Genomic DNA, 25,001 nt, shown 5'->3' on the forward strand with positions numbered 1-25,001 from the left:
GTGGTGCCCCATGGAAGAGGTGGGTGGGAGGGGGCGAGCACGGGACCTAGGGTGGGCGGGGTTGCCCAGCTCATGCCCAGGGCTGCAGGTGCTGTGGGGGCAATGACTGCACCGGCCACCCCAAAACTTTTTCCCCGCTACCTGCTACACCACGGGGCCGCGTCAGGGATTCCCTTTGCCTGTGCCGAGCAGGTGCCAGGCTCTCCGCCACGCAACCAGGAAGCCGGACTCCAGGCCGCTCCCAGCACCGTCGCCACCACCTCCCCACTGGGCTTGCCCCGCTGCACCTGCAACCGCCCGCTAGCGGTGGCCGGAAGCTCCAGCCCTCCGCTCAGCAACCCTCAGCCGCCATCAGAGGGGAGGGGCCTGGTCCGAGTGACATCACGGGTGGGAGGGAGGTAGGGGCTCCCCCGCCCCGGACGCTCCTGCGCAGTGGAACGGCCTGGTAGAGGCGAGTGGGGCAGCTGCTGCTTGGAGTGCCACCCCTCCCCTTGCGCCTCCAGCCTCAGTGAGTGACTGTCCCTGCCGCTTTCCCCAGGAAGCTGTTTCTCCCCGCACTGCCAAAAGTACCTTAAAACCTTCTCCTGGAGGAAAGGTTACCCCATGCAAAGTTTGGTTGCGGTAGCTCTTATAGTGCCCAAGTTATTAGCGCACAAACATACATTCTCCTTTATATATTAGATTTCAGGATTTATTGCTTTCTTTAGTTAATATGGAACAGATACTTCTGTTGGTCTGAAGACTTTTAGAGGCTCTCACATGAAAGCACAATAAGGAACTGATACTATACCCCATGCGACACCCTGTACCATATGTTCTTTTAGATAGTTACGGCATTTTTTACTAGATATGTAAAAGAGTATAGCTGAGTAGGTGACTAGGCTTATCCGGTAGTCGAGTCATCTACTCATATTCCCCTCCCCTCAAAGGCAGCAGGGGGAGAGCAGGACCTGGTGCTGGTGGGAGCCACCTTAAAAGTCAGTTTCCCCCAGCACCATCTCCACAGTACCGCTTGCCCACGGACACGGGTTGCTGGACCCAGCACAAGCTGGGATGGAGCAAGCCCAGCTCACTCCCAGCTGGATCTGGGTCCCCTGCTGCAGCTCTGCAGTTTAAATGTACTAGAAGCAGAGCTGCCTACGTACCTAGCTCTTACTACATTTAAAATGCAGAGCCATAGCAGGGGTAGCACCTTTCCTTATCAACTAATCATGAAGTCAGTACAAACTGTATTGACTACATGATTACCCAATTATTCACCTTTTAACAGGGTATCATTTGAAAGTGCATAATCTACTGAATATTATTGTATGGTTGAAAAAAGTGTAGCAACAGTGTGTATGGACTTAAGGTTCTACTGTAGGATAGTTACTGAAATATATTGTAGCTCTGGGTAACATCCACATACTAGCTCCAGAGGGTCAACAAGAACCGATCAGAGGTATTTGAAAGCAATGTGTATGTGTCTATATGGTATATGCCTTGGGGCACAGGACCATTTGGGTCCATGTGAACATGTTCAGTACAAGTACTAACCCTGTAGCTCTAATTGGCTGGTTTCCAGTCAATGGGAGCTACAAGAATTGCGCTGAGGGTGGGGGGCACCACACAGAGAGATACAAGCACGCCCTCACGGAACAGAGACAAACACACCGGCCCCAGCAAGTCTGCTTTGAGTGGTTCTTTGTGCTGTGGTAGCCAGGGAGCCTGCCCTTGGCTATGTCTAGACTACATTTTTTTTTCAAAAGAGGATATGCAAATTCCGACCTCACTTTCGAAAGAGAATCTTTTGAAAGTGAAAGTAGTCTGTATGTGGGTTTTTTCGGAAAAAAACCCTTGGAAAAAAAAAAACGCTCTTCCTTTAAAAAAAAAAAAAAAAAGGTTTACATGGTTTTTTTGAAAAAGGGTTTTTCCTGAAAAAACAGCATCCAGACTTTCACTTTCGAAAGTGAGATCGGAAGAAGATATGCAAATTCCTATGGAATTTGCACATCCTCTTTCAAAAAAACCCCCATAGTTTAGAAGTACCCTTAGGGTCCCACTGTTCCGGATCCAACCCGAAGGCGGTATTTTGCCCACCCTGCTTTACATGCTGATGGCTGAGAGTGATTACTATCTGGACAGGTTTGCTGTTCACCAGCAAAGCTGTGTAAAAAACATTCCAGGCTGAAGAGCTAAGAGGACAAAGCAACTCATGCTGCATCTTGAAGAATGTCACAGGAACAACATTAGATTTTATATGGCTGTTAGTGGCAGTTTAATATTTTGAAATACATATATAATGTGCTTTCACTGGGGCAATGAAATAATAAGTCATATATTAGAAGTAAATAATTTGTTGTAAAGTTAATCTTATGTTCACAGTACTCTCATAGCCCAAACCAAAACTCTTAAATAATCAATAATTATTTTAAAAAAAACCTGAGAAAATACTTTTCATGCTTAACAGAAAAGTATTCAAACTCCTGTTCTGTTACAAAGCTGTTATAACCACTTTCTAAATATGTAAATTCAAGACAATACGTAAATTTCCTGAGCACTGGAATCCACCGCGTCCTATAGATGTCTTTGCCAATGTCAGTCACATTAAACAGGAGGCGAGAGGGAAGCCAAAAGAAAAGCGCAAACATCTACAAACAGGACAATATATTGTACAGAAACTGCCCTATTTATTGCCTGATCTTGACTTTGAATTATCCTTTCACAATATAAAGAAGGGGAATATTTTACATATATATGTATATATAAACACACATGCGCACACACTTTTTTCCATACAAACACCCGTAATTTACAGTAAGCAATAAAATTAGTCTGGTATTTCAGTAGCCAATTATTTTGTGAATGAAATATGTAAACTAAGATATAAAATATGTAAATTAGATGTTCCTTTCCCATTCTATTTCTCTACCACTTGAGGGTTATTAAGACAACTAGATTAAATTACTTTTTAAAATGCCTGTTCCTCCACTTTCTTGACCCATTTAAAATGTCAATAGCACTAACTAATAATATTCTACTCTGATATACTAAGATTCTCAGAGTAAAATATTCAGTTTCTATCATAATAAGCAGCACACATCACATTTCATGTCACCAAGACAAGAAAATATGGATTAGGTATACAGGCAGTCCCCGGTTTACGTACAATATAGGGACTGTAGGTTTGTTCTTAAGTTGAATTTGTATGTAAGTCGGAACTGGTACATATTGTAGGGGAAACTCTAGCCAAACATTTCTCCAGAGCTCAGTTTTATTCTCCCATACCTCACTTCCCTCAGTCCTTTATTCTCAAGCTGAGGTGTCTGCTGAGAAAAGCCACTCCGCGTCTCCCTGGTCTGCTGGGGAGGCGCTAGCTTCGCGTCTCCCTAGTCTGCTGGGGGGGCACTAGCTTCGTGTCTCCCTAGTCTGCTGGGAGGAAGCAGCTAGTGCGGGATTGCCTCACCCAGTTTGTAAGTAGGGATCCTATGTAAGTCGGATCCATGTAACCCGGGGACTGCCTGTAATTAATTTTTTCCTGGGGTAGAGCACAACCAGACTGTTCAAAGGAAAAAAGACTACAACATACATGATAAGAAACAGCCATTACAGTAATTTAACACATTAAAAATAAAAAATGGAATATAGCAATCCATCTGTACATTCCTCTACCAGCACAGATTTATTCCCTACAGTATTTTAAGTGCTTTATCCAATCTAATTTCAAATTATTCCAGAAATGGGTCAGATATGATGCGATTCCAATTCATTAGTCAAATCACAGATCCACAGTAGAACTTAAATGCAAATGAGTCACTGAGGAGGTAAGCTAATATTAATAATTGTCTAAAAAAAAATCACTGGGTATCTGTCTCAAATCTCTAAATAAAATACCTACTCAATACAAGCAATATAACAGAGGTGGCACTTTAGGAGGAGCCACCTAACAACCTGATCCACTTCTTAATATCTAATTCAAACATACAAAAACTTAGCTAAAACAGGGAAGGCTGCTAAGAGAAAACACTCATGTTGGAAAAGAAATAAGAATGTCTTGGCACTATGTTGATGGATGCAGTTCATTTATTTGGGGGGTAGGAAAAGTATTTCTGAAGGAGTAGGGGTATATGGTGAAGAAGATTACCTTTGCAGTCATATGACTTTACTCAACGCAACTGAGAAACCTGTGTCATTTTAATCATATTTATCATCCAACAAGATTCACGAGAGATTCAAGAATAAGCTATTTGCTAGTTTCAAACTCATTAATTGGTCAGGAATTTTCCACTCTTGCTTTCTATAAGTCAAGAGGCGTTGCTGTAACAGAAACCCAACTCCTTGTATATTTTGCTTTATCCCTCTCCATTACAGAAACTGTATAGCACAAGATACTATTACCCTATCCACCTATTCTCTACCTCCAAATGATTAACTATCCATTTGGGAAATTGCGGTTATAACAATTAACAATTTTCCGACAATTTAATTATCCCATGTAACTAGCAAACAATTATTGTGACATTAACAACAATTTGTTTGTAAGCACTTGGTCCTTCAGTTTACCTTCATCAATCCTTTGAGTCATTCATAAACACACAGTTGAAAACACAGAATAATACATAATTTCCACAGATTAGATTGTGATAGGAACAGAAATATTATTTCATTATAAGATGGAGGAAAAAAAATTACTTGGCTCATATTTTGCTATGGAGGATTCTTGTGAAATATAAGACATTTGTGATTTTCTTAAAAAAGATATCTACATATTTCTTAAAGAAACCTATTTTGTACCATACAACATTTTGTAATATTTGATATTGATTAAAATAAGGGAATAAGACTGAATTTGCAATAACTGGCTAGAACAAGTATATAGTATACAACACTATATTTAAATTGAAGATCACCATAAGCAAACAGGGAAAAAGTTCTATATGAAGTTATCAAAAAGTAGGTGCAAAAGTGGTTGAAAATCAGTGCCTCGTCATCAGTGTGCTATCAGACCGGGAGGGGGGAGGAGGGGGAGAAGAAGGGGAGAGGGAGAGAGAGAGTATCTAGTGGAGTCCTGCAAGGATCTGTGCATTTTCATTAATGACTTTTATAATAGAGTGGAGAACATGCTTATAAAATTTGTAGTTGGCACCAAGCTAGGAAGGATTGCTAGGACTTGTAAGCACAGGATTAGAATTCAAAATTACCTTAAATTGGAGAATTGTTCTGAAATTACCAAGAGGAAATTCAATAAAAGCAAGTGCAAAACAAATAAAAAAGCCCAACACAACTAAAAATGAGATGTAACTGGTGAGGTGGTAGTATTGCTAAAGAGAATCTGGGGGCTGTAGTTGATCACAAATTCAATATGAATCAAGAAGTGGATGGAACTGTGAAAGACAAATATTGTGGGATGTATTAATCAAGGCATTACATATAATATATGGGAAGTGATGGTTCTGCTCCACTCAGCACTAGCAAAGCCACACTTAAGCAAAGATATTGTCAAACAGAAGTCAGTCCAGTGGAGAGCAACAAAAATGATAAAATATTTTAAAAATCTGATTCAAGGAAAGATTTTTAAAAACTGGGCACATCTTGAGAAAAGAATACAGAAAGGACCTGACAGTCTCCAGATATAATGAAAGACTGTTATAAGGAGACTGCTTAGCAACTGTTCTCCTTGTTCACAAAAGGAAGGATGAACAAGTAGTAATGGACTTACTATGCAAAAAGGGAAATTTAGGCTAGATATTAAGAAAAACTTTCTAAATACAGGCAGTCCCCGGGTTACGTACAAGATAGGGACTGTAGGTTTGTTCTTAAGTTGAATTTGTATGTAAGTCGGAACTGGTACATATTGTAGGGGAAACTCTAGCCAAACATTTCTCCAGAGCTCAGTTTTATTCTCCCACACCTCACTTCCCTCAGTCCTTTATTCTCAAGCTGAGGTGTCTGCTGAGAAAAGCCGCTCCGTATCTCCCTGGTCTGCTCGGGGGGGGGGGGGGGGGGGGGAGGCGCTAGCTTCGCGTCTCCCTGGTCTGCTGCGGGGAAGCAGCTAGTGCGGGGTTGCCTCACCCCGTTTGTAAGTAGAGATCTGATGTAAGTCGGATCCATGTAACCCGGGGACTGCCTGTATAAAAAAGGTAAGCTCTGATACAGACTTCCGTATCTTACTAGAAGATCTACCGAGCGCAGCTCAGTTTCTTAACTCAAATAAGCTTTGTTTTTCTTCATTTAAATCACTGTTCTGGGGTGGCGTAGACAAAGAGGAGTTCAGTATGTGGGTTGCCCCAGGGACAGAGAACACACCCAGCCTCTTTCACCACAGCAGGTTGGGTTCAGGTGAGAAGTGCCTATCCATGGCTGATGCAGCTCCAGCAGGCCCAACTTAGGGAGGAGTGCATATCCCTCAGTTGGGGTTCAGACAAACACCCAGACAAACTCTGAATTATATAGTAGATAGATGACTCTTCCTTCACCCCTAATCCCTACTGTCCCAATGATGTTATAGATTCCTAGCCCTTTGCTACTCCCCTATGGTCATTCTACAGTATAACTGTTCCTCTTACCCTTCCCTTTCCATTTTATGATGAACAACAGAATTTCAAGCACACCTCATTGTCTTGGCCCAACCAAACCCTCACCTTGTGCTTTAAGTCATGATAAGTGGAAACGGCATACCAAATTTGATTATCCTAGTTCTTACTATTTAGGAGGAATTCTTGATCAAATGGACTCAGAAGGACAGACACACATCTCTAAAATTATATTGTAAGATGATGTACAGTAACTAAAAGGATTTGATCTGCACACTTATTTATGAGCTGCTTTGTCGACTCATTCTGGAAACCAGACCACGTGAGAGACCTAACATTAATTCTTGCTCGTGTGTGGTGGATATCCTCTTCACACTGAATTTTGTTCAACCAAATGATTTGCCAAACTAAAAAAAAAAAATCATAATCAAACTAGACATATATTAAAGAAGACTAATATGTTGGTTTAAAATTTTCCCCTGCTATCTTTGAAGTCTATCTTGGTGCAGTGTATGTGATATAATTTTAACATCTGAGCAACAGGAACAAAGAAAAAAAGTCTGGAATGCTTTTGTGCCCTGATCTCATTTGCTTACGTTAAAAAAAATCCCCCCCCCCCCCACACACACACACAAAGGGGAAAATAGTCATAATCAAATAAATATATGAAGCTTGAAGTTGGGTCAGTGGAAAAAGCTGCCAACACATTTTCTTCCATGTAAAAGGTTTAAAACAGTAGAGTAGCACTAGCTTTAACACTACATATTTTCCTAGAATTCAAATGCATGTTCTCCTAAATCAAGATTTCATAGTCTACATTTCAAGGTTTTATTAACAAAAGTATGGCCTTTTTTAAAGTATTCTACAGAACATACAGATAGAAATGTTGCAAAATATCAAAAAAGAGAAAGTGATTTCTTCCCACCTACCCAAATGTATAAATGGACTTGGCTCCCATGCAGCATTGTAGTCATAAGTTTTTTCCTGCTCAGTTGTCGGAACTTGAACATATTGCCTCATTCTGTACGCGACGTTACTTTCCAGGTATTCTTTTAAGCTGTCTTTTTTTTCCAAAAAAATTTCAGTATCTTTACATGAATTAAGCACGGCTAAATTGAGCTGAAATGTACTAGAAGGCTGTAAACTTATCTAATTAAGTGTGGGTAACATCAATATAAAGCTACCAAACACAAGACAACCCACGTATCAAATTCTGTCATCACCAGGAACAGGATATATTATGAATGAAGTATATATTATGAATGAGTTGACACAGTCAGTCTCATTAAATCTAACTTTCACATATGTATAGCCCTTCATTTTTATGAGAACAGAAATAGTCTAGTTTTTAAAAAGCCATGCTAATTCAGCCACTGTATATCACTTTTCAGTAGTAGTATCAGAAATTGCCAATTTTGATATCCTTTAATATATTAACTAAGTATCAATTTTTTAAAATTCCTGGCTAATAAGTCTTACAAAACCAACTTTTAAACAAGAATATTAAAGTTTGAAGATAGGGACACCCTGTCATGGCTCCTTTCCCACTCTGGCACAATAAATACAGAAACAGGGGGGGCAGCAAAAATACCTCAAAACCTTATCTACCAGGCTTTGGTATAAAACTTCCCCCCCAAAATCTTAACCTATATTTTGAGGATAAAAATTCTGCTGCCACCACCCAAGTATTGATACAAAATCAGGGGAGAGATCACTTGGGAAATCTCACCTCTAAAGTACAAATCAGGACACAAAAATTAACCAATACCAGGTTAATACAAAAAAAAGAGAAAGAACTATTATTATTGCCACAATATTCCTGTTGCAAGCATAATGTCTAGATGGAAAAGTAACAAAATAATTCTAGAACTTCGTTACAAAGGAAAGCCAAAACATTTTTTTTTTAAAAGTGCACAGACATCACATCCCATTTCCCAAACCATAAAACAATAAAACCATCTAAACTTTATCCTACTTACAGAAAGTGAAGAATGGTTTCTTGGAGAGAGAGACATTTGTGTCTCCCTCAGTCTGGAGAAGAACTGCTCAGGTCAAAAGGAGGGAGGAAACCCCCCCCAAAAACTCCTTTGTCCCAGTTTGAAATTCCTACCTACATTCCTATTGGCCATTCCACCTGGCTTAGGCGTAGTTAACCCTTTAGTCCCCAGGCTGCTGGCCATCTCTCATGATCATGACACACCCATTTAAAAGTCAGGAGACTAATCACCTTAAAGCTACTTGTATATAATAACCTTATAGCGTAAGAAGGGGGGGGGAGGGTCTGGAACAACTTCCATATGCGGAAAGATTAATAAGACTGGGAAATTCCAGCTTGGAAAAGAGACAATTAAGGAGGGATATGATGGAGGTCTCTAAAATCATCACCAACATGCAGAAAGTAAATAAGGAAGTGTTATTTACTCCACATAATACAAGAACTGGGGAGGTCACCAAATTAAATTAATAGCTGGCAGGTTTAAAAGCAACAACAACAACAAAAAAGTATTTCTTCATACAACTCACAGCCAATTCTGTGGAGTTCTTTGCCAGAGGATGTGGTGAAGACCAAGATCAATGTCATAAGTCTCTAAACCTCAATCAGAAGGGCTGTACAGAATTGCCCAAATGTCTTGTACTTTGCTTCTTAGATTCTAATAACACTAATATAACACATATGAAAATAGATCATACAAACTAGGGGTCACGACCCAGTTCTGGGTCATGGAATGTTAGGCACTAGTTATCAATGCGGCAGGGTGATCAGTGGGGGTGCTAAGGCAGGCTTCCTCTGTGCTGGCAATGCAGACTGTGCTGCACACCAGTAGCATACTTAGCTTTTGATGTCAAGGGGGTGTTGAATGTGAGAAAGCTGACTTTATAATGGTCTATCCAGTTCAAGTCTTTGTTCAAGCCAAGGAACACAATGTCAAATTTGCATATGATGGTGAATTCTGCACTCCTCTCTGTAGTTGGCTCCTGACTCAATTTACCATCACAGACAGAAGACTGCTATTCGGATTTGGCTTGCAGGAAAGCAACATCCATCACTGAAATCTTCATGTTACCTCTCACTATCATCTGCCTTTCTGACAGATATTATTCAAAATTGGGTCTGTATAAATCACATCTTACTTCCCACCAGAATTCTGGAAGAGACAATATCTGCTATTACGCTGTCGTCTGATAAAATTTAAAAATGAAAAATGATGCAGGTTTAAGTCAAACAAAGATGAAAATTTGTAGCAAAAATGGCTTATACTGAAAATCTTTAAAGCTTTCTAAGGTGTATTTTCTGAACTATTAAAAATGCTTGTAACGTTTGCCAATATGTTTGTCAGCTGCCATAAAACTCATGATCACCATCTCCAGGGGAAAAAGGGGGGGGGGGGAGAGGGGAAATGAGACTAATATAAACATACCATATACAATGATCTTATTTTTATTAGTCCCAAATGCTACTTTCACAAACAACAACAAAGAAATTCAGAAAGAAACCATTTCAGAAAGGGAAGATGTTGATAGAAGTTAGTGTTTCTTGCTTTGGTTATTGCTTGCTTGGCTTACTTTGAGAAAGCAAATGGCAGTAAGATACACAACACTACTTTAAGATGTACTCTGCCAAGGTTGATTGGTCCAAAATTAGATTTTCCATCATAGCCTCCCTAACAACAATAAAAGTCATAAGTTTTTCTTACAATTGTCCACTTAATATAGTTCTATCGCATTATAAATAGTAATGACAGGGGCCACAGCTTTAAGATTACTTTTTTCATAACTCATGTCAAGAAAATCTGATTATTATATTAAGTTCTGAGAGTGTAATATTCGCTCCAGTACCTTGGCCTCTCAAGATGAAAGATGCCTACTACTACTCTGAAAGCGTAATACAACATTTTTGGGCAATTATACCTAATTAAAGAGTAATATTGAGCTCTGCAGTTTCACAAGATTCTCAAATGATTGCTCCTAGCTCTCTAATAGGTTGACATTCCAAATAGGGATTTAAAAAAAAATCACATTTAATTCGTGAACTGGTTAAAGAGAAAGTTTAACTGGTTAACTGAGTGAACGGGAGTTTCTGGGGGGAGGCTTTACATCTTGGCTGTTCCAGCAGGTGCTGGAGTGCCCCTGCACATGGTGGGCCTCACATGACTAGAGCAGCTCCTACCCATGGTCTGCAGGGTTTGCTCCAGTCCACCAGTTAACCAAAACCAGTAAGCTTCACCAAGAATGAGGCAACTTAGCAGTGAAGCTTTCACATCCCTAGTTCCAAGCAGCTTTAATTTTCTACCCCTCCAATACACGCATCACACATGTTCCTCTCTATAAGGCTATCTGTACACTACAAATGTTAAACTAGCCAGGTTACACATTTTTGATGTATAAATACTGATGTAAATAAATATGATTGAGCTGCATCCCCTGAACTGCTTCCCCCCCCCAACAAAACCAAGTATCAAACTCGTTTATGTATTCATACCCACCATACTGACTTCACTTATTAGTGCATTCAGAGAAAGTCAGGATATCACAAGTCCTCATAATATATGCAGAGTAATATCAACAACATATTAGGCAATATACCCCATTGTTTGGGATGTATGGGACACAGAGCCAGTCAGTCTGATGATATGGACAGCATCCTCTAAACAGATCTAACCTTATTAGAGGCCAACATCTCTGAGAGCCTAGACTGCTGGATGGGAAACTAACACCCAGAATTACTGTTCAACAAATATAATATACAAATGGCACATTTGGAAGCAACGAATGTCACTAACAAGTTGAAAACCTGGTAATACTGTTCAGGTGTACAAGGGGCACTAGACCAGATTTGGACTTGAGATATTGTCATAAAATAGAACCTGTTTACAACATGGTTGGTCCCAAAATTTTTGCAGAAAACATACCGAATAGACAGGATTGTATCCATGTTTTCTAATCAAGATCTTACTTATATTTCATAACCTGGCTAAATCTAAAAGTTTCTCAGGAAACAGTCAACATTTTAAAGCAGGGGTGGAGAACCTCAGGCTGGGGGGCCAGATGCAGCTTGTGGCTTGCCTGGATCCAGCTCCTGAAGCTCTAGAATCGTGGGGTCTGCACTGGTGCTCCAGATCCCCACCACCGGGCTCAAACATACAACATCAACTAGGCTGGGCTCCCCTAGGCTCTGGTGTATAAGGGAAATGTGGGGAGTGTCTTTTTGCTTCTCAGTCGGAGACCACATCAATGAGGGTTTGTCTTGTTTTGGGTTGTTTTTTTTTTTAATTTGGGGGGGGGGGGCAGGGTTTGCGTCTCATGTATGGCCGACTGATTTTTCTGTGGGTCAGCAGACCCCGACCTAAAAAAGGTTCCCCACTCCTGTTCTAAAGGTTTACCCTAGCTATGGAACAATTAACCCCCAATCTATTTTGCATCTTGGAATACTGTTCCCTAATCAGAACATCTTGCTCCCTATCTACCTTATATTTTATAAAATCAGGAGGGGGAAATTTAATGTTACATGGCCACAAATAAGAGGCTACGGCCATCTCTGTTTGACATTAAAAATATAAATGCCTTGATCAAAATTTTCAAAAGTAATGATTTTGGTACCTAGCATGAGACAAGTTAAGATCCCATTTGAGCAAGATACTTAAACATGCACCTAACTAAGCATCTGAGCAGTTTATGCTTTAAGTTAGGGACGCAGTCAAGTTAAAAGAGAAAGACACAAATAACTTGATGAATTTGGACCTTAGTATGTCTCAACTGCAGAACCCCCAAAATAGAGGCACAAACTCCTAGATGCTTTCGAAGATCTTGGATTAAACTTTTACTTTCAAGTTTCACAGAATATTCATGGTAACATTTTCTAATTGCATATCATCTTTGACACAGATACTATGTGGCTAAAGATACAAAAGCGACATTTCATAAACAACAGACAAGTACAGTAAAACTTTAATAGTCCGGCATCCAATTGTACTGCACTCCCGATAATCCGGCATCAAAATGGCAAGAGCCTAGTAAGTGAGCTTCAGCAAAAAACGAGTCACACGGCAGCAGCGGCAGCAGCTGAACCAAGCAAAACCGGACGGGACCGAGTCAGTCTGCCACTGGCATTCTGACACGCTGGACAGTGCTTATGCTACAATAAAAAGGGTTAAAAACACTGTCTCTCTCTGCGTGAGAGTGTGAGAGAGAAACCATCTTATAGTACCTCCTGATAGTCCGGCATACCTGATAATCCGGCACTAGCTAGGTCCCAAAGGTTCCAGATTATTGGAAATCTACTGTATATGGTAATGATTTACATTATGAAATACTATACTATGTTTCTACACAGCACCTACCACAACGTGGCTTTAACCCTCAAGATGCCCCCCTTGTTGTTAATGTGTGAGAAATTAACAAACAAATTAAATTTAATGAGTTATGGTTGCAACAAAACCCACACTACACACTCAAAACAGCTTCATTCTAGTATTCTTTACCATCTTTACATTGTATACAATACTGCTAACACTTTCTCCAAAAGGCATTCCCTCTTCCAACCCATATCAGATAGTAATAAACAATCAAACTTTATTCAGTTCATTTTGTCATGAAAAACTCAGGGACCCCTGTCTCTTACATTAACAATCTGACACATCTGTCACATGCTTTTGGCACTTAATTTGCTTAAATTATTAAAGTTTTAATTAAATAGAAATTCATAGTTTAAATTTAGAATATTCAATATGGCTGACCAAAATAACTGGTAATGGAAGATTCCGATCCTTGTGGATGAGGTAGTGGAAAGTTCCATCCATGGAAAGCACAGGGTGACGTAGTAGTAGATTCCAGTTCTATTAGGCGACAGTGGGAATGACTCAGCAAAAAATCATCTTTTGATGTATAGCTTACATCCCATAGCTGACACCGCCAACTCGTACCAAAGATCACTAAAACCCTTCGCTCTTCTACCAACTGATCTGAGTTCTGGCTGTAACTGCCAGAGGGCTCCTTAAACATGATGATCTTAACTTTGCTTTAAGATCTAGTTTTTCCAATTATCAGCTTCCTTCAATTTCAGCATGAATTTAGCAACACACATTCTCATTAACTACTAGAAATAAGATTACACCATTTGAAAGCTGGAATTGAGGCATCCAATTAAATTCTACCCCTGATTATTCACAAAGTATCTGATCTGAAAGTGATCATTGGTCCTTTTCAGTAGGCAAAAAAAGAAAACCCAGAGGCCATTTGTCAGAGGCCAAGAACTTTCAGTGTATCATCAAATTACTATCAATTATCTCAAACCAGTTTATTTTGGGTCTTTCAATAATAACATGCACATAGTCACATAGCAAACAAAAATTAAACCAATTTATCGTTATATTTTATTTAACAAATCAAAAGACTAATGAGTACAAGTCTGATCCTTCCATCCCATGATTCAGAAATCAACAGGCCAGGTCAGGACACCTCCCTTCAGACACAACCCAATCAATCACTATTCTTCTTCTGAAGCTAACTGATACGCTACCATTCCATTGGCCTGATGAATCAGTGAAAAAACTGGGCTCATCAAGATTCTCTTTAAGTAATATCGGCCCCAACTGTCCTGCTCAAAGTTTCTGTGGTTGCATACGACCTTGAACATCAAGGCTCCCTAGGCTTCACTGTAGACTTGAATAGCTGAGGCAGAAGGGCAGAGAAACTGAGCTCCAGTTCTCCCAGTGTGTGTCTAGACTACAAGGTTTTTTCGAAAAAAGTGGCCTTTTTTTGAAAAAACTTCCCCTGCGTCTAGACTGCTGACACATTCTTTTGAAAGTAAACTGAAAGAATGTGGAGGTTTTTTGACCGCGGACATTCCTCATAAAATGAGTGCTCTTTCAAAAAAAGGCGCTATGTAATGCAAACTGTGCTTTTTCGAAAGAGAGCATCAAGACTGCCTGGTGCTCTCTTTTGAAAAAGCGGCTTGCTTTTTCGAAAGTACTGGTTGTAGTCTAGATGCTCTTTTTCGAAAGAGGATTTTTCAAAAGTATCTTTAATAAAAAGCCTCTTTCGAAAGAGGTTTGCAATCTAGACGTAGCCTCACTGTACTGTCTTCTGTAGTTGAAGACAATGAGAAAAATAGAGAAAGTTTCAGAGACAAAAAGAATGGGAATGGAAGGGAAAGGGGGAAACAATGGGGTATTGGGCCTTTGGTAAAGAAGGCATTAACAGCACTGCTCACTGAGCATAGCAGTGACACTGGCAGATGTAAAGCACTGGCAGTTTAGACATGGCCTAACTCTTTATCTTGTCTATGCAAGATACAGTGAGGGCTTCAACATCACAATACAGAATACAAAGATACAAACATTTAAAACATATCTAAGACTGTAGGAAACATTGTCTATCACAGCAATCACTTAAAACTGTATTTCATAGGAGAATTTTTTTAAACCCCGTAGCTTCTTTTTCACTGGAAATGCTAATTTCACTTATTTATAGACTATTGTGATTTCAGTGTCAAAGAAACTACACTCTGGGCTCCCACTAAGTATCACATATTTCTGCTTTGTCCATACTAGAGTTCAATAGGACCTTAACATCATAATAAATTAATTTGGATAGAAGTTTTGTTGGTTCCTGAAGGAAATATCCATCTTCAGGTTGCTCCAGAATATTCTATTTCCCTTGCTTCCTAAGGAATTACACATTATTACTTAGTTCTTTTACAAAGGGGAAAATATAGCTACAAGCATTTTGCTGAATTTGTGCTTGTTTATGGTAGATGCACTACTATCCATCATTCTTGGCAAAAATTTGCAACAGCAGAAATCTCAGGACTATACATTATGAACAAGTTCACTGAAATACTTTATTTCTAGTGTTCAAGCTCCAGGCTCCACAGCCACCCTGCCTCTTCCCTCAAGCACCCTCCCATCCCCCTTCATTCAGTACCAGTCCCTCTGCTGCTGCTGCCAGAGTAGAGCTCCCCTAACTAGCAGCAACAGATGGTCTGCTCCAGCCAACCAGGTTCGTGCCATGCTGCACCACGGCCCAGGGGATATTTTGGATGCTTGCGGTCCCATCCCATTGGTTAACCTTTTACATCCCTAATTTAGGCCTACCATTTGATAAGTTACCTGTAAATTCTATGTATTATACAGTGTTACTTACTATTTTAAAGTATTTTGGGCATAGAGTTGTATTCAAGTACCACAGATTTTTTTGTAGTTTTCTTTGGCACCACCACAAATTTCCAAAATAACATACTTCAAGTCACATACTAAATTCAATGTAATTTAAACAATTTTGTAAACCATGAAAGATTTTATTATCACTGAGCAGTTAAGAAGCCTCCAACTTTATATATTAGATTTAATTTTTAAAATATACTCAATAATGTATGGCCAATCACGCGGTCCTCTACAAATCAAATTCCATTTTAAACTAAAAATATCTGCATTATTAGTTCCCTTATTTCTCTCACCCCAATTAAGCAATATTTAATGCACAGCAGGATGTCTTTCAATGTTTTCTCAAAGTGATTAAAGGTTGCAATACTTACTACCAGGCATTGTTATCCAGGAATTTGTCTTCAGTTCTTCAAGATGAAATAAGCTATAAGAAAAACAAAAACATTATCTGAGTTAGATGACATTATACACATTGGTTTAGTATATTTACTTTAAAAGCAAAACATGTTTTGATAAAATTTTCCCCTTACGTATACATCACACTGAAGGCAGTTTTATATAACTAAAAAACCCAAAGCATTTTGGTGCATTTAATTGCATTCCATTTTCCATCCAAATGCAGCTCGACATTTCACAAGTGAAAAAAAAATCATTGAGTAAATAATTTGTCATTTTCTAACATCATAAAACTAAAAATTTAGCCATGAAATATGAGCTATATTATTGTTTGAAAGTACAGATTGATTATCCTTCAGTTAGCAAAAAGTTAAGACAACATTTAGTTGCTGTTGCGCAGCTGGGGGGAGGAGGGCCCTACCTGAGTCAGGAATCTGCTGTGCTGACTTGCACTGGGTTCCCACCACTGTAGTTCTTGTTTTGAAACGTATTGTATTAAAAGTCTGCTGGCTCTTAATACATTTAAAAAGCACAGGCGCAGCTTCTGGGACTAGGCACAAGCTTCAGATGATTCCCGGCTCATGCCTAGTCCCTGTGACCCGCCTGCAGGGATGGTGGAGGGGAGGAACCAGCTTTTAAGCCAGCTCCCCTGCACCGGCTCCTACTCTCCACCTTGCTGCCTCTCATAGAGGCAGCAGGGGGGGGGGAGAGGAGGGGAGGAAAACAACTAGTTGAGGGACTAGTCGACTATCCGATAACCTTTTGCTTATCGGATAGTCAACTAGTTGCTTACATCCCTACCCTAACTGTATCTCTTGTTTTCTTAGTTTGTAAGCATTCTGTACTGTATTCAGAGCTCCTAGTGCTGTGTGATATGAGGGATGTAAAGGGATAACCAGTTAACCATTTCCCTGGTATTGGCTCAACACTAGGGTTCCTACCACTCCAGTAATAAAAGTAATGGCTCCAAATTTGACCTAGTTATAATTTCCTGAAACTCTGCATTTTACAAAGCTATGTGAGAGGCCAGCAACTGATTTCTCGGAGGATTCCATCTGCACAATGCCTTAGAGGACTGTATGTCCCATTTTGGGCAGGACAGTCCCTTTTTACAAGTCCTGTCTTGGCTGTACCGACTCTTTTTTCCACAAAACTGGGTATTTATCTTGTTTATCTTTCCTGTCTTCATCAGGCAGCAACAGCAAATGGGCCAAATGCCCACTTTTGTCAAAACAGTGGTGTCTGGTGTATAGGAATATTCAGTGGGCAAGCAGCAATGCTTTGCAAGGACAGGGGAAACAGGGCACACGTGCAGTGTCCAACTTTCCCTTTGGGAAATACTGTCATTTTATCCATGCCCAAAAGCTACCATATGCTACCCAGACCACTCATGCACTATCCCTATGAAGCTTCTAAGCTCATTTCTTCCCAAAATTGCAGAGGTTAAGCAAAAAATTTTCTGCAGTTCCTGGGGGATGCTGTAGTTCTGATTAAAAGAGCTGAGAACGCAGGAAAGCCTTCCTTCTCTGAGCAATGAATTAGCTAGAACCCACTGACTGAGGCAAGGGTCCCATGGAAAATATTTAATTTAAAATTATATCCTAACACACACACAACTGAATTGTGCAACCTTAATTATGGCATTTTTAAATCTTTGAGTGCTTGACTTAGCAACTTCAATATTGTTTTATTATAATTTTTTGTATGTCATTTATATACAGTACTGGTGAGTACTAGATGCTTTATATACAAGGTCTCTTGCTGCAAAGAGCTAATGCTTAACAAATGCAGTGTGAACAGTGCGAGCTCTTCCTGGGGTCTGTGAAGGTTGAAAGGCATTTTCCAAACCATGGCAAAACAGGACTGAGATTTACATAAACTCTCCAGATGAGGAAGCAGAGGACAGCTTGAAGTTCAACCATTTGCATATTGCTTACTGCCACCAGGAAGTTAGCTGGCAGTCATAAACAATCTTCCAGAATCCCCATCACAAAATCGTACAGCTGTCCCTGTTCATTGATAGACAAGTCTCCAGATAGAGGGAAAACACATTATGAAACATGATGAAGCACACAGTCACTGACAGCTATTCAAAGCGATGAATGGCAGCTGAAGTAGGGATATAATAGTGTACTCGATTAACTGATTAACCAATAAGCAAAAGCTTATCGGTTAATGCTATAGACTACATGCATTCCCCCCTTAGTACATTTTTTAGCAGACTGACCAGCAGCCTGATTCAGTCCCAGCTTGTGCCGAGTCTGAGACATACAGAGCTGCTGCAGAGGTATTTAAAGAGTATTAGGAGCCAGACGGGCAGGCAGCTCTGCTCAGTTCCAGCTCACACCGGGTCCAGGAGCTCAGACATCCCCATACAAGAGCTGCTGCCACCTTGCGCTGCAGCATCTACATCAGAGGCAGCAGTGCGGAGTGGCAGGGGACTCCTCAGAAGTGGGGCCTGAGCGCACTAGCCCCATCCCAGGGTACTACAGAATAGTCGAGAAACTGATAAGAATTCATGAAGTTAATCAACTATACAATAAACTGATATTTAACATCCCTAAGCTGAAGACCCAGAGACAAAAACGGATCCCCTGTATCAGTTGAGGAAGTATGAAAGACCATTCTGAAGTTACAGAATGGATGTACTGTTTGGTCTGATATTCTTCCCCAACCTGTTCAAAGATGGATTGGGAGCAGTGAGCATCAGCCTGCAACAAATACTCTTCAAAGTTTGGGCACCTGGAAAAGAACAAACAAAACAGAGTGTTTCTCTACAAGGGCAAAGCATGGCAATTACAGGCCAATTGCATGGTTATCAGTCCCTTGAAATGTGTTTCGTCATGTTCTCCTTGTGAGAAACTGTCACCCAAAGCAATCAGGGCTCGCTGTTGGGCAGTCAACAATGAACACCCTCTCCGCTGCTGATCTGCACCGAGAATTTAACCTTCCATGTCTCACGGCATCTCTCAACAGAGCATTATTTATTTAGTTGACAGCATTTTCACTCTACAAAAAGGAGCTGTTGCCCCAGACACTCTAATAAATCTGTTGCATGGTCCCCACATCCGAGCGACACTGAATACTGGTCAATAGCTTTTCCTGCATTTCTCTAAAGCTGTGGGTGTGCAATGCAGAGAGACCTTTCCCCTGCCGCTTTATATAAAGCTACTCACTGGATATTAGGACTTGCATTTCCTCATGTCAACAGAACATTCAGCAGGGCGAGCGGGGCGGCTGCCCCGGGCCCCGCGCTCCAGTAGGCCCCGCGCCGGGCTGAAGCGGCCGCTTACTCCAGCGCAGCCCAAACGGCGGTTTGCACCGGCGCCGCTTGCTCCCGCGTGACGTCACGGCTGCGCCGCACAGAACGCAGCTGAGGGCCCTGGCAGAGGCAAAGCGCGTGATAGAAGCTCCAGGTCCTGCCCCCGAGCCGCGTAAGTCACTGCCCCGCCCCCTTCGCCTCCCGCCCTGGCACTCGGCTCTGCACCGCTCAGCCGGGGCAAACCGCCATTTGGGCTCTGTCAGTGGAGGAGGAGGCAGGAGGAGAAGAAGAAGAGAGAGAGTGAGGCAGAAGAGGAGAAAAGGAGAGTGAGGCAGGAGGAGAAGAAGAAGAGAGAGAGTGAGGCAGAAGAGGAGAAAAGGAGAGTGAGGCAGGAGGAGAAAAAGAAGAGAGAGTGTGGCAGAAGAGGAGAAAAGGAGAGTGAGGCAGGAGGAGAAGAAGAAGAGAGAGAGTGAGGCAGAAGAGGAGAAAAGGAGAGTGAGGCAGGAGGAGGAGAAGAAGAAAAGGAGAGTGAGGCAGGAGGAGAAGAGAAGAGAGCGAGGCAGGAGGAGAAGAAGAAGAGAGAGAGTGTGGCAGAAGAGGAGAAAAGGAGAGTGAGGCAGGAGGAGAAGAAGAAGAGAGAGAGTGAGGCAGAAGAGGAGAAAAGGAGAGTGAGGCAGGAGGAGAAAAAGAAGAGAGAGTGTGGCAGAAGAGGAGAAAAGGAGAGTGAGGCAGGAGGAGAAGAAGAAGAGAGAGAGTGAGGCAGAAGAGGAGAAAAGGAGAGTGAGGCAGGAGGAGAAGAAGAAGAGAGAGTGTGGCAGAAGAGGAGAAAAGGAGAGTGAGGCAGGAGGAGAAGAAGAAGAGAGAGTGTGGCAGAAGAGGAGAAAAGGAGAGTGAGGCAGGAGGAGAAGAAGAAGAGAGAGTGTGGCAGGAGGAGAAGAAGAAAAGAGAGAGTGTGGCAGAAGAGGAGAAAAAGAGAGTGAGGCAGAAGGAGAAAAGGAGAGTGAGGCAGGAGGAGGAGGAGAGAGAGAGAGTGAGGCAGGAGGAGAAGAGAAGGAGAGAGTGAGGCAGGAGGAGGAGAAGAAAGGAGAGAGAGGCAGGAGGAGAAGAGAAGAGAGCGAGGCAGGAGGAGAAGAAGAAGAGAGAGTGCAGCAGAAGGAGAGAGAGGCAGGAGGAGAAGAAGAGAGAGACTGAGGCAGAAGGAGAGCGAGGTAGGAGGAGAAGAAGAAGAGAGAGAGTGAGGCAGAAGAGAAAAGGAGAGTGAGGAGGAGAAGAGAAAAGGAGAGCGAGGCAGGAGGGAGAAGAGAAGAGAGCGAGGCAGGAGGAGAAGAGAAAAGGAGAGTGAGGCAAAAGGAGGAGAAGAGAAAAGGAGAGCGAGGCAGGAGGAGAAGAAGAAGAGAGAGAGTGAGGCAGAAGAGAAGAAAGGAGAGAGTGAGGCAGGAGGAGGAGAAGAAAGGAGAGAGTGAGGCAGAAGGAGAGTGAGGCAGGAGGAGGAGAAGAAAGGAGAGAGTGAGGCAGGAGGAGGAGAAGAAAGGAGAGAGTGAGGCAGAAGGAGAGTGAGGCAGGAGGAGGAGAAGAAAGGAGAGAGTGAGGCAGGAGGAGAAGAGAAGAGAAGAAAGGAGAGAGTGAGGCAGGAGGAGAGAGGCAGGAGGAGGAGAAGAAAGGAGAGAGTGAGGCAGAAGGAGAGTGAGGTAGGAGGAGAAGAAGAGAAAAGGAGAGCGAGGCAGGAGGAGAAGAAGAAGAGAGAGTGAGGCAGAAGAGGAGAAAGGAGAGAGTGAGGCAGGAGGAGGAGAAGAAAGGAGAGAGTGAGGCAGGAGGAGGAGAAGAGGAAGAGAGTGAGGCAGGAGGAGGAGAAGAGGAGAGTGAGGCAGGAGGAGGAGAAGAAAGGAGAGAGTGAGGCAGGAGGAGGAGAAGAAAGGAGAGAGTGAGGCAGAAGGAGAGTGAGGCAGGAGGAGGAGAAGAAAGGAGAGAGTGAGGCAGGAGGAGGAGAAGAAAGGAGAGAGTGAGGCAGGAGGAGAGAGGCAGGAGGAGAAGAGGAGAAAAGGAGAGTGAGGCAGGAGGAGGAGGAGAAGAAGAGAGAGAGTGTGGCAGAAGAGGAGAAAAGGAGAGTGAGACAGGAGGAGAAGAAGAGAAAAGGAGAGTGAGGCTGGAGGAGGAGGAGAGAGACAGACGTGGAGGAGAGACCTGGAAAGCGCTATTGGCTAGTTTTTTTAATAATGAACATTTAACATTGATATGTGAAACATGTGTAATGAAGTAATGTGAATACGCAATGGGTGACAAATTGAAACTGATTTGCACATACACTACTACCAGTTGGTTGTGTTCGTGGCACATGCTCCATGTCACTCCATTTTTTACAGATAAATAAAAATTTTATAAGTGTAAATTTGCCAACAACCCCAAATTATAAAATGACTAGCAGAGCGAGAGATGCAGGTAGAAAATATTTGTCAGGAAGCCAAAAATTAAAGAAGAAAAGAAAACTTGAAGAATGTAATCTCAGTCTAAAAGGTACTATGGAAAAATTTGTTCAAAAGACAAAAAAATTAGATGAAGAACCACAACAGTCCCAATCATCGTCACTGTCATCACATTCAGATCCAGTAGAAGTAGATTCTGTGGAATTATCCACATTTACTCCAAATTGTGACAACAGAACATAATCTGCCATTAACATCAACATTCACTTCGTCTTCAATGGCACCAGATCTGCCAGATGACCCATTAACTGCAATAACATCAAGGTTATTAGACAAACTAAAGCAAAATCATCCACTTTTTTTAGAAGATTCCACAATAGCTGAAGTCAACATTAGTAGCAAAGATCTTGCCGAAATTGATTCCAAGTATTCAGAAGAGCTTTCATCAGAAGAAGATAATGGTGAGTTAGAATGTGCCCCGAAAAGTAGCTTAACCAACCCTGCAAAATGGCCAACTATTCTAACTGATAAAGTCAGGTTGTTTATTGCTGAGCAAGGACCCGTACAAATAAAAAGTTTAAAATTTCCTAGAGATGAACAAAACAGATCTTTTTCAGCAAATCATTACTCCAGATTATTAAACAATGGAGAAATGATGGAAAGAAGGTGGTTAGTTTATTCTTTACTTCAAGATACTGTGTACTGCTTTAGCTGCAACTTGTTTGCACCAATTCCAATTGCCCTTGTCACTGGCGTTTTCAATGACTGGAAACGTTTGGCTGAAAGATTAAAAGAGCATGAAAATTCACAGAATCATCGTGAAGGAATGATTAAATGGACAGATCTACAAAAACGTTTGACGAATAAAGTAACTATCGATAAGATGACGCAAAGCATGATAGAAAAAGAGAAACAAAGACTTGTTGCAGTTTTCAAACGTATAGTTGAAATAATTACATTTATGGCGAGTCAAAATTTATCATTCAGAGGAAAAACTGAAAAACTTTTTCAATCCCATAATGGAAATTTTTTGGGAATAATTGAATTATTAGCTAAATTTGGCCCAGTGATGGCAGAACATATATACCATTTTACAGAAAAGGATACTCGAAACCATTTTTTGAGTCACTTAATTCAAAATGAATTAATTATATCAATATCTGAAAAAGTTAAGAAACACATAATTGATGAAGTAAAATGGGCAAAATATTATTCGATAATATTAGATTGTACTCCTGATGTCAGTCACCAAGAACAGTTATCGATGATACTCTGATTTGTGAATATAGAAAATCAAGATTTTAAAATAGATGAAAAGTTTATCAATTTTTTAGTTGTTGATGATACAACAGGAAGAGGGTTAGCAGAAAGGTTAAAAAATGAACTCCAAGATGTAGGATTAGATTTAAAGGACTGTTGAGGACAAACTTATGACAATGGGGCTAATATGAAGGGTAAAAATGTAGGAGTGCAGGCTTTAATTTTACAAGAAAATTGAAGAGCCTTTTATGTACCCTGTGCTTGTCACAATTTGAATTTAGTGTTGGGAGATATTGCAAAATCGTCCATGCAAGCGGTGACTTTTATCGGGATAATACAAAGGGTTTACACAATTTTTGCGGTGCCAACAGCAAGATGGGATGTATTTAAAAGACATGCTCCTTCTACTTTCACCAAAACCACTTTCGGAAAATAGATGGGAGTGCCGTATTAAAAGCGTTAAAGCAATTTGATTTCAAACAACTGGATTGGACAATGCTTTAAGTGCACTTTTAAATACGGTAACGGATCACAAACTTAAATGTGAAGTACTTGCTGTCAGAAAGCATCTATGAACATATGAATTTTTAACCAGCCTTGTTATTTGGTATGATGTATTACTTAAATTAAATACTACCAGCAAAATTCTGCAGAAGACAAATATAGAAATGGATATTGCTTTAAATCATTTAAAGTATCTTGTATCATATTTGGAGGAATACAGATCTTCAGGATTCCAAAGTGCATTAACTACAGCCAAAGAGATGTGTGATGAATTGAACATCAATCCAACATTTCAGGAAAAATGTCTAACAAATAAAACGAACAAGTTTTCATATGAGGGAAATGACGAACCTATTGAAAACACAGAGGAATCATACCGAATAACTACTTTTTGATAATTGTTGATTCTGCTCTTGTTTCTATGGAGAAACGATTCGAGTTGTACGAAAATCACAAAAACATATTTGGTTTTCTACATGATATGAAAAGCATCAAAGAAATGGATAAGGACACACTAAAAAAACATTGTATGGATCTTCATGTCAATCTACAAGTTGGTGACGCCTGTGACATTGAAGGTTTAGATCTTTACGAAGAGTTGCAGAACTTTTGTAGAATTATTCCAGACAGTTGTATTACAGTTCATGATTGTTTTAAAATAATTTGTTCGAACAATATGGAAGACATATATCCTAATATCTATATCACTCTTAGGATACTTCTAACTAGTCCAGTGACAGTAGCTTCGGCAGAGAGAAGTTTCTCTAAATTGAAACTAATAAAGAATTACTTAAGATTTACTATGAGCCAGGAGCGTTTTGTAGGTCTTTCGATTATATCGATTGAAAATGACCTGTGTAAAGAAATGGACTTTAATGACATAATTGAAGAATGTGCTGCCAAAAGAGCTAGACAGTTATAATAGACTTAAATACAAATGAAAATGTTTAATTATTAATGCAGAATTTTGTTTAAGAATGACAATATAATTAAAATAAAAAAATTTTCCAACTAAATTAAGTTTCTATCGAATTTACCCAATTCACATTTAATATGAAAATAGCCATCAATTTGTGCATTTGATGCCTTTTTTCTATTTTTTCTCCAAAGGGGGGCCCCGCGAAATTGTTCTGCCCTGGGCCCCGCAAAACTCTCATCCGCCCCTGGAAAGGAACATGGCAGTAGACCAAGGCCAAAATCTCAGAGCTGTGCGTTCACAATACCCGGTGCAGATATTGTTCAGTACTCTCAAATGCAGTGGCAAATTCATCTGCCCAGGCTATAAGCAGAATTCAAGTGGCTGAAGCCCTCAAGTCCAAATAAAGAGAATGATATAGGTACTAAGTACCTCCAGGAAATATAATCAAGCCTCAAGAATCTCAGGTTGGGCCCCCAAGAACTGATGCATTCAAAGTCACTGTTCACTTGTACACTTTGCCATCCACCTCTGTTCAAGATCCCTATCTGCAATTTTGAGACTGTCACA

The 25,001-nt window shown here is 40.7% G+C and overlaps 1 protein-coding gene across 5 annotated transcripts in view; it reads right to left on the bottom strand.

Moving 5' to 3' along the window:
- Positions 1-19,434, bottom strand: part of EFR3A (EFR3 homolog A) — a 105,359-nt gene extending 85,925 nt beyond the window's left edge. For 2 of the 5 annotated variants that reach the window (XM_075920132.2, XM_075920131.2), the window contains exons 1-3: positions 19,246-19,434; positions 18,745-18,811; positions 16,045-16,097 (exon numbers count right to left, since the gene is read on the bottom strand). In XM_075920132.2, coding sequence (XP_075776247.2) covers positions 16,045-16,097; positions 18,745-18,811; positions 19,246-19,264 — 139 coding nt within the window. In that variant the 5' untranslated portion in view covers positions 19,265-19,434. The remainder of the gene's footprint in view (positions 1-16,044; positions 16,098-18,744; positions 18,812-19,245) is intronic. The other 3 variants (XM_075920130.2, XM_075920133.2, XM_025184913.3) reach the window with 3 other exon arrangements.
- Positions 19,435-25,001: the final 5,567 nt, after the last annotated feature.

This window comes from Pelodiscus sinensis, chromosome 2 (genome assembly GCF_052426305.1).
Source record: "Pelodiscus sinensis isolate ZL-2025 chromosome 2, ASM5242630v1, whole genome shotgun sequence".
In the NCBI taxonomy this organism is placed as follows: domain Eukaryota; kingdom Metazoa; phylum Chordata; order Testudines; family Trionychidae; genus Pelodiscus; species Pelodiscus sinensis.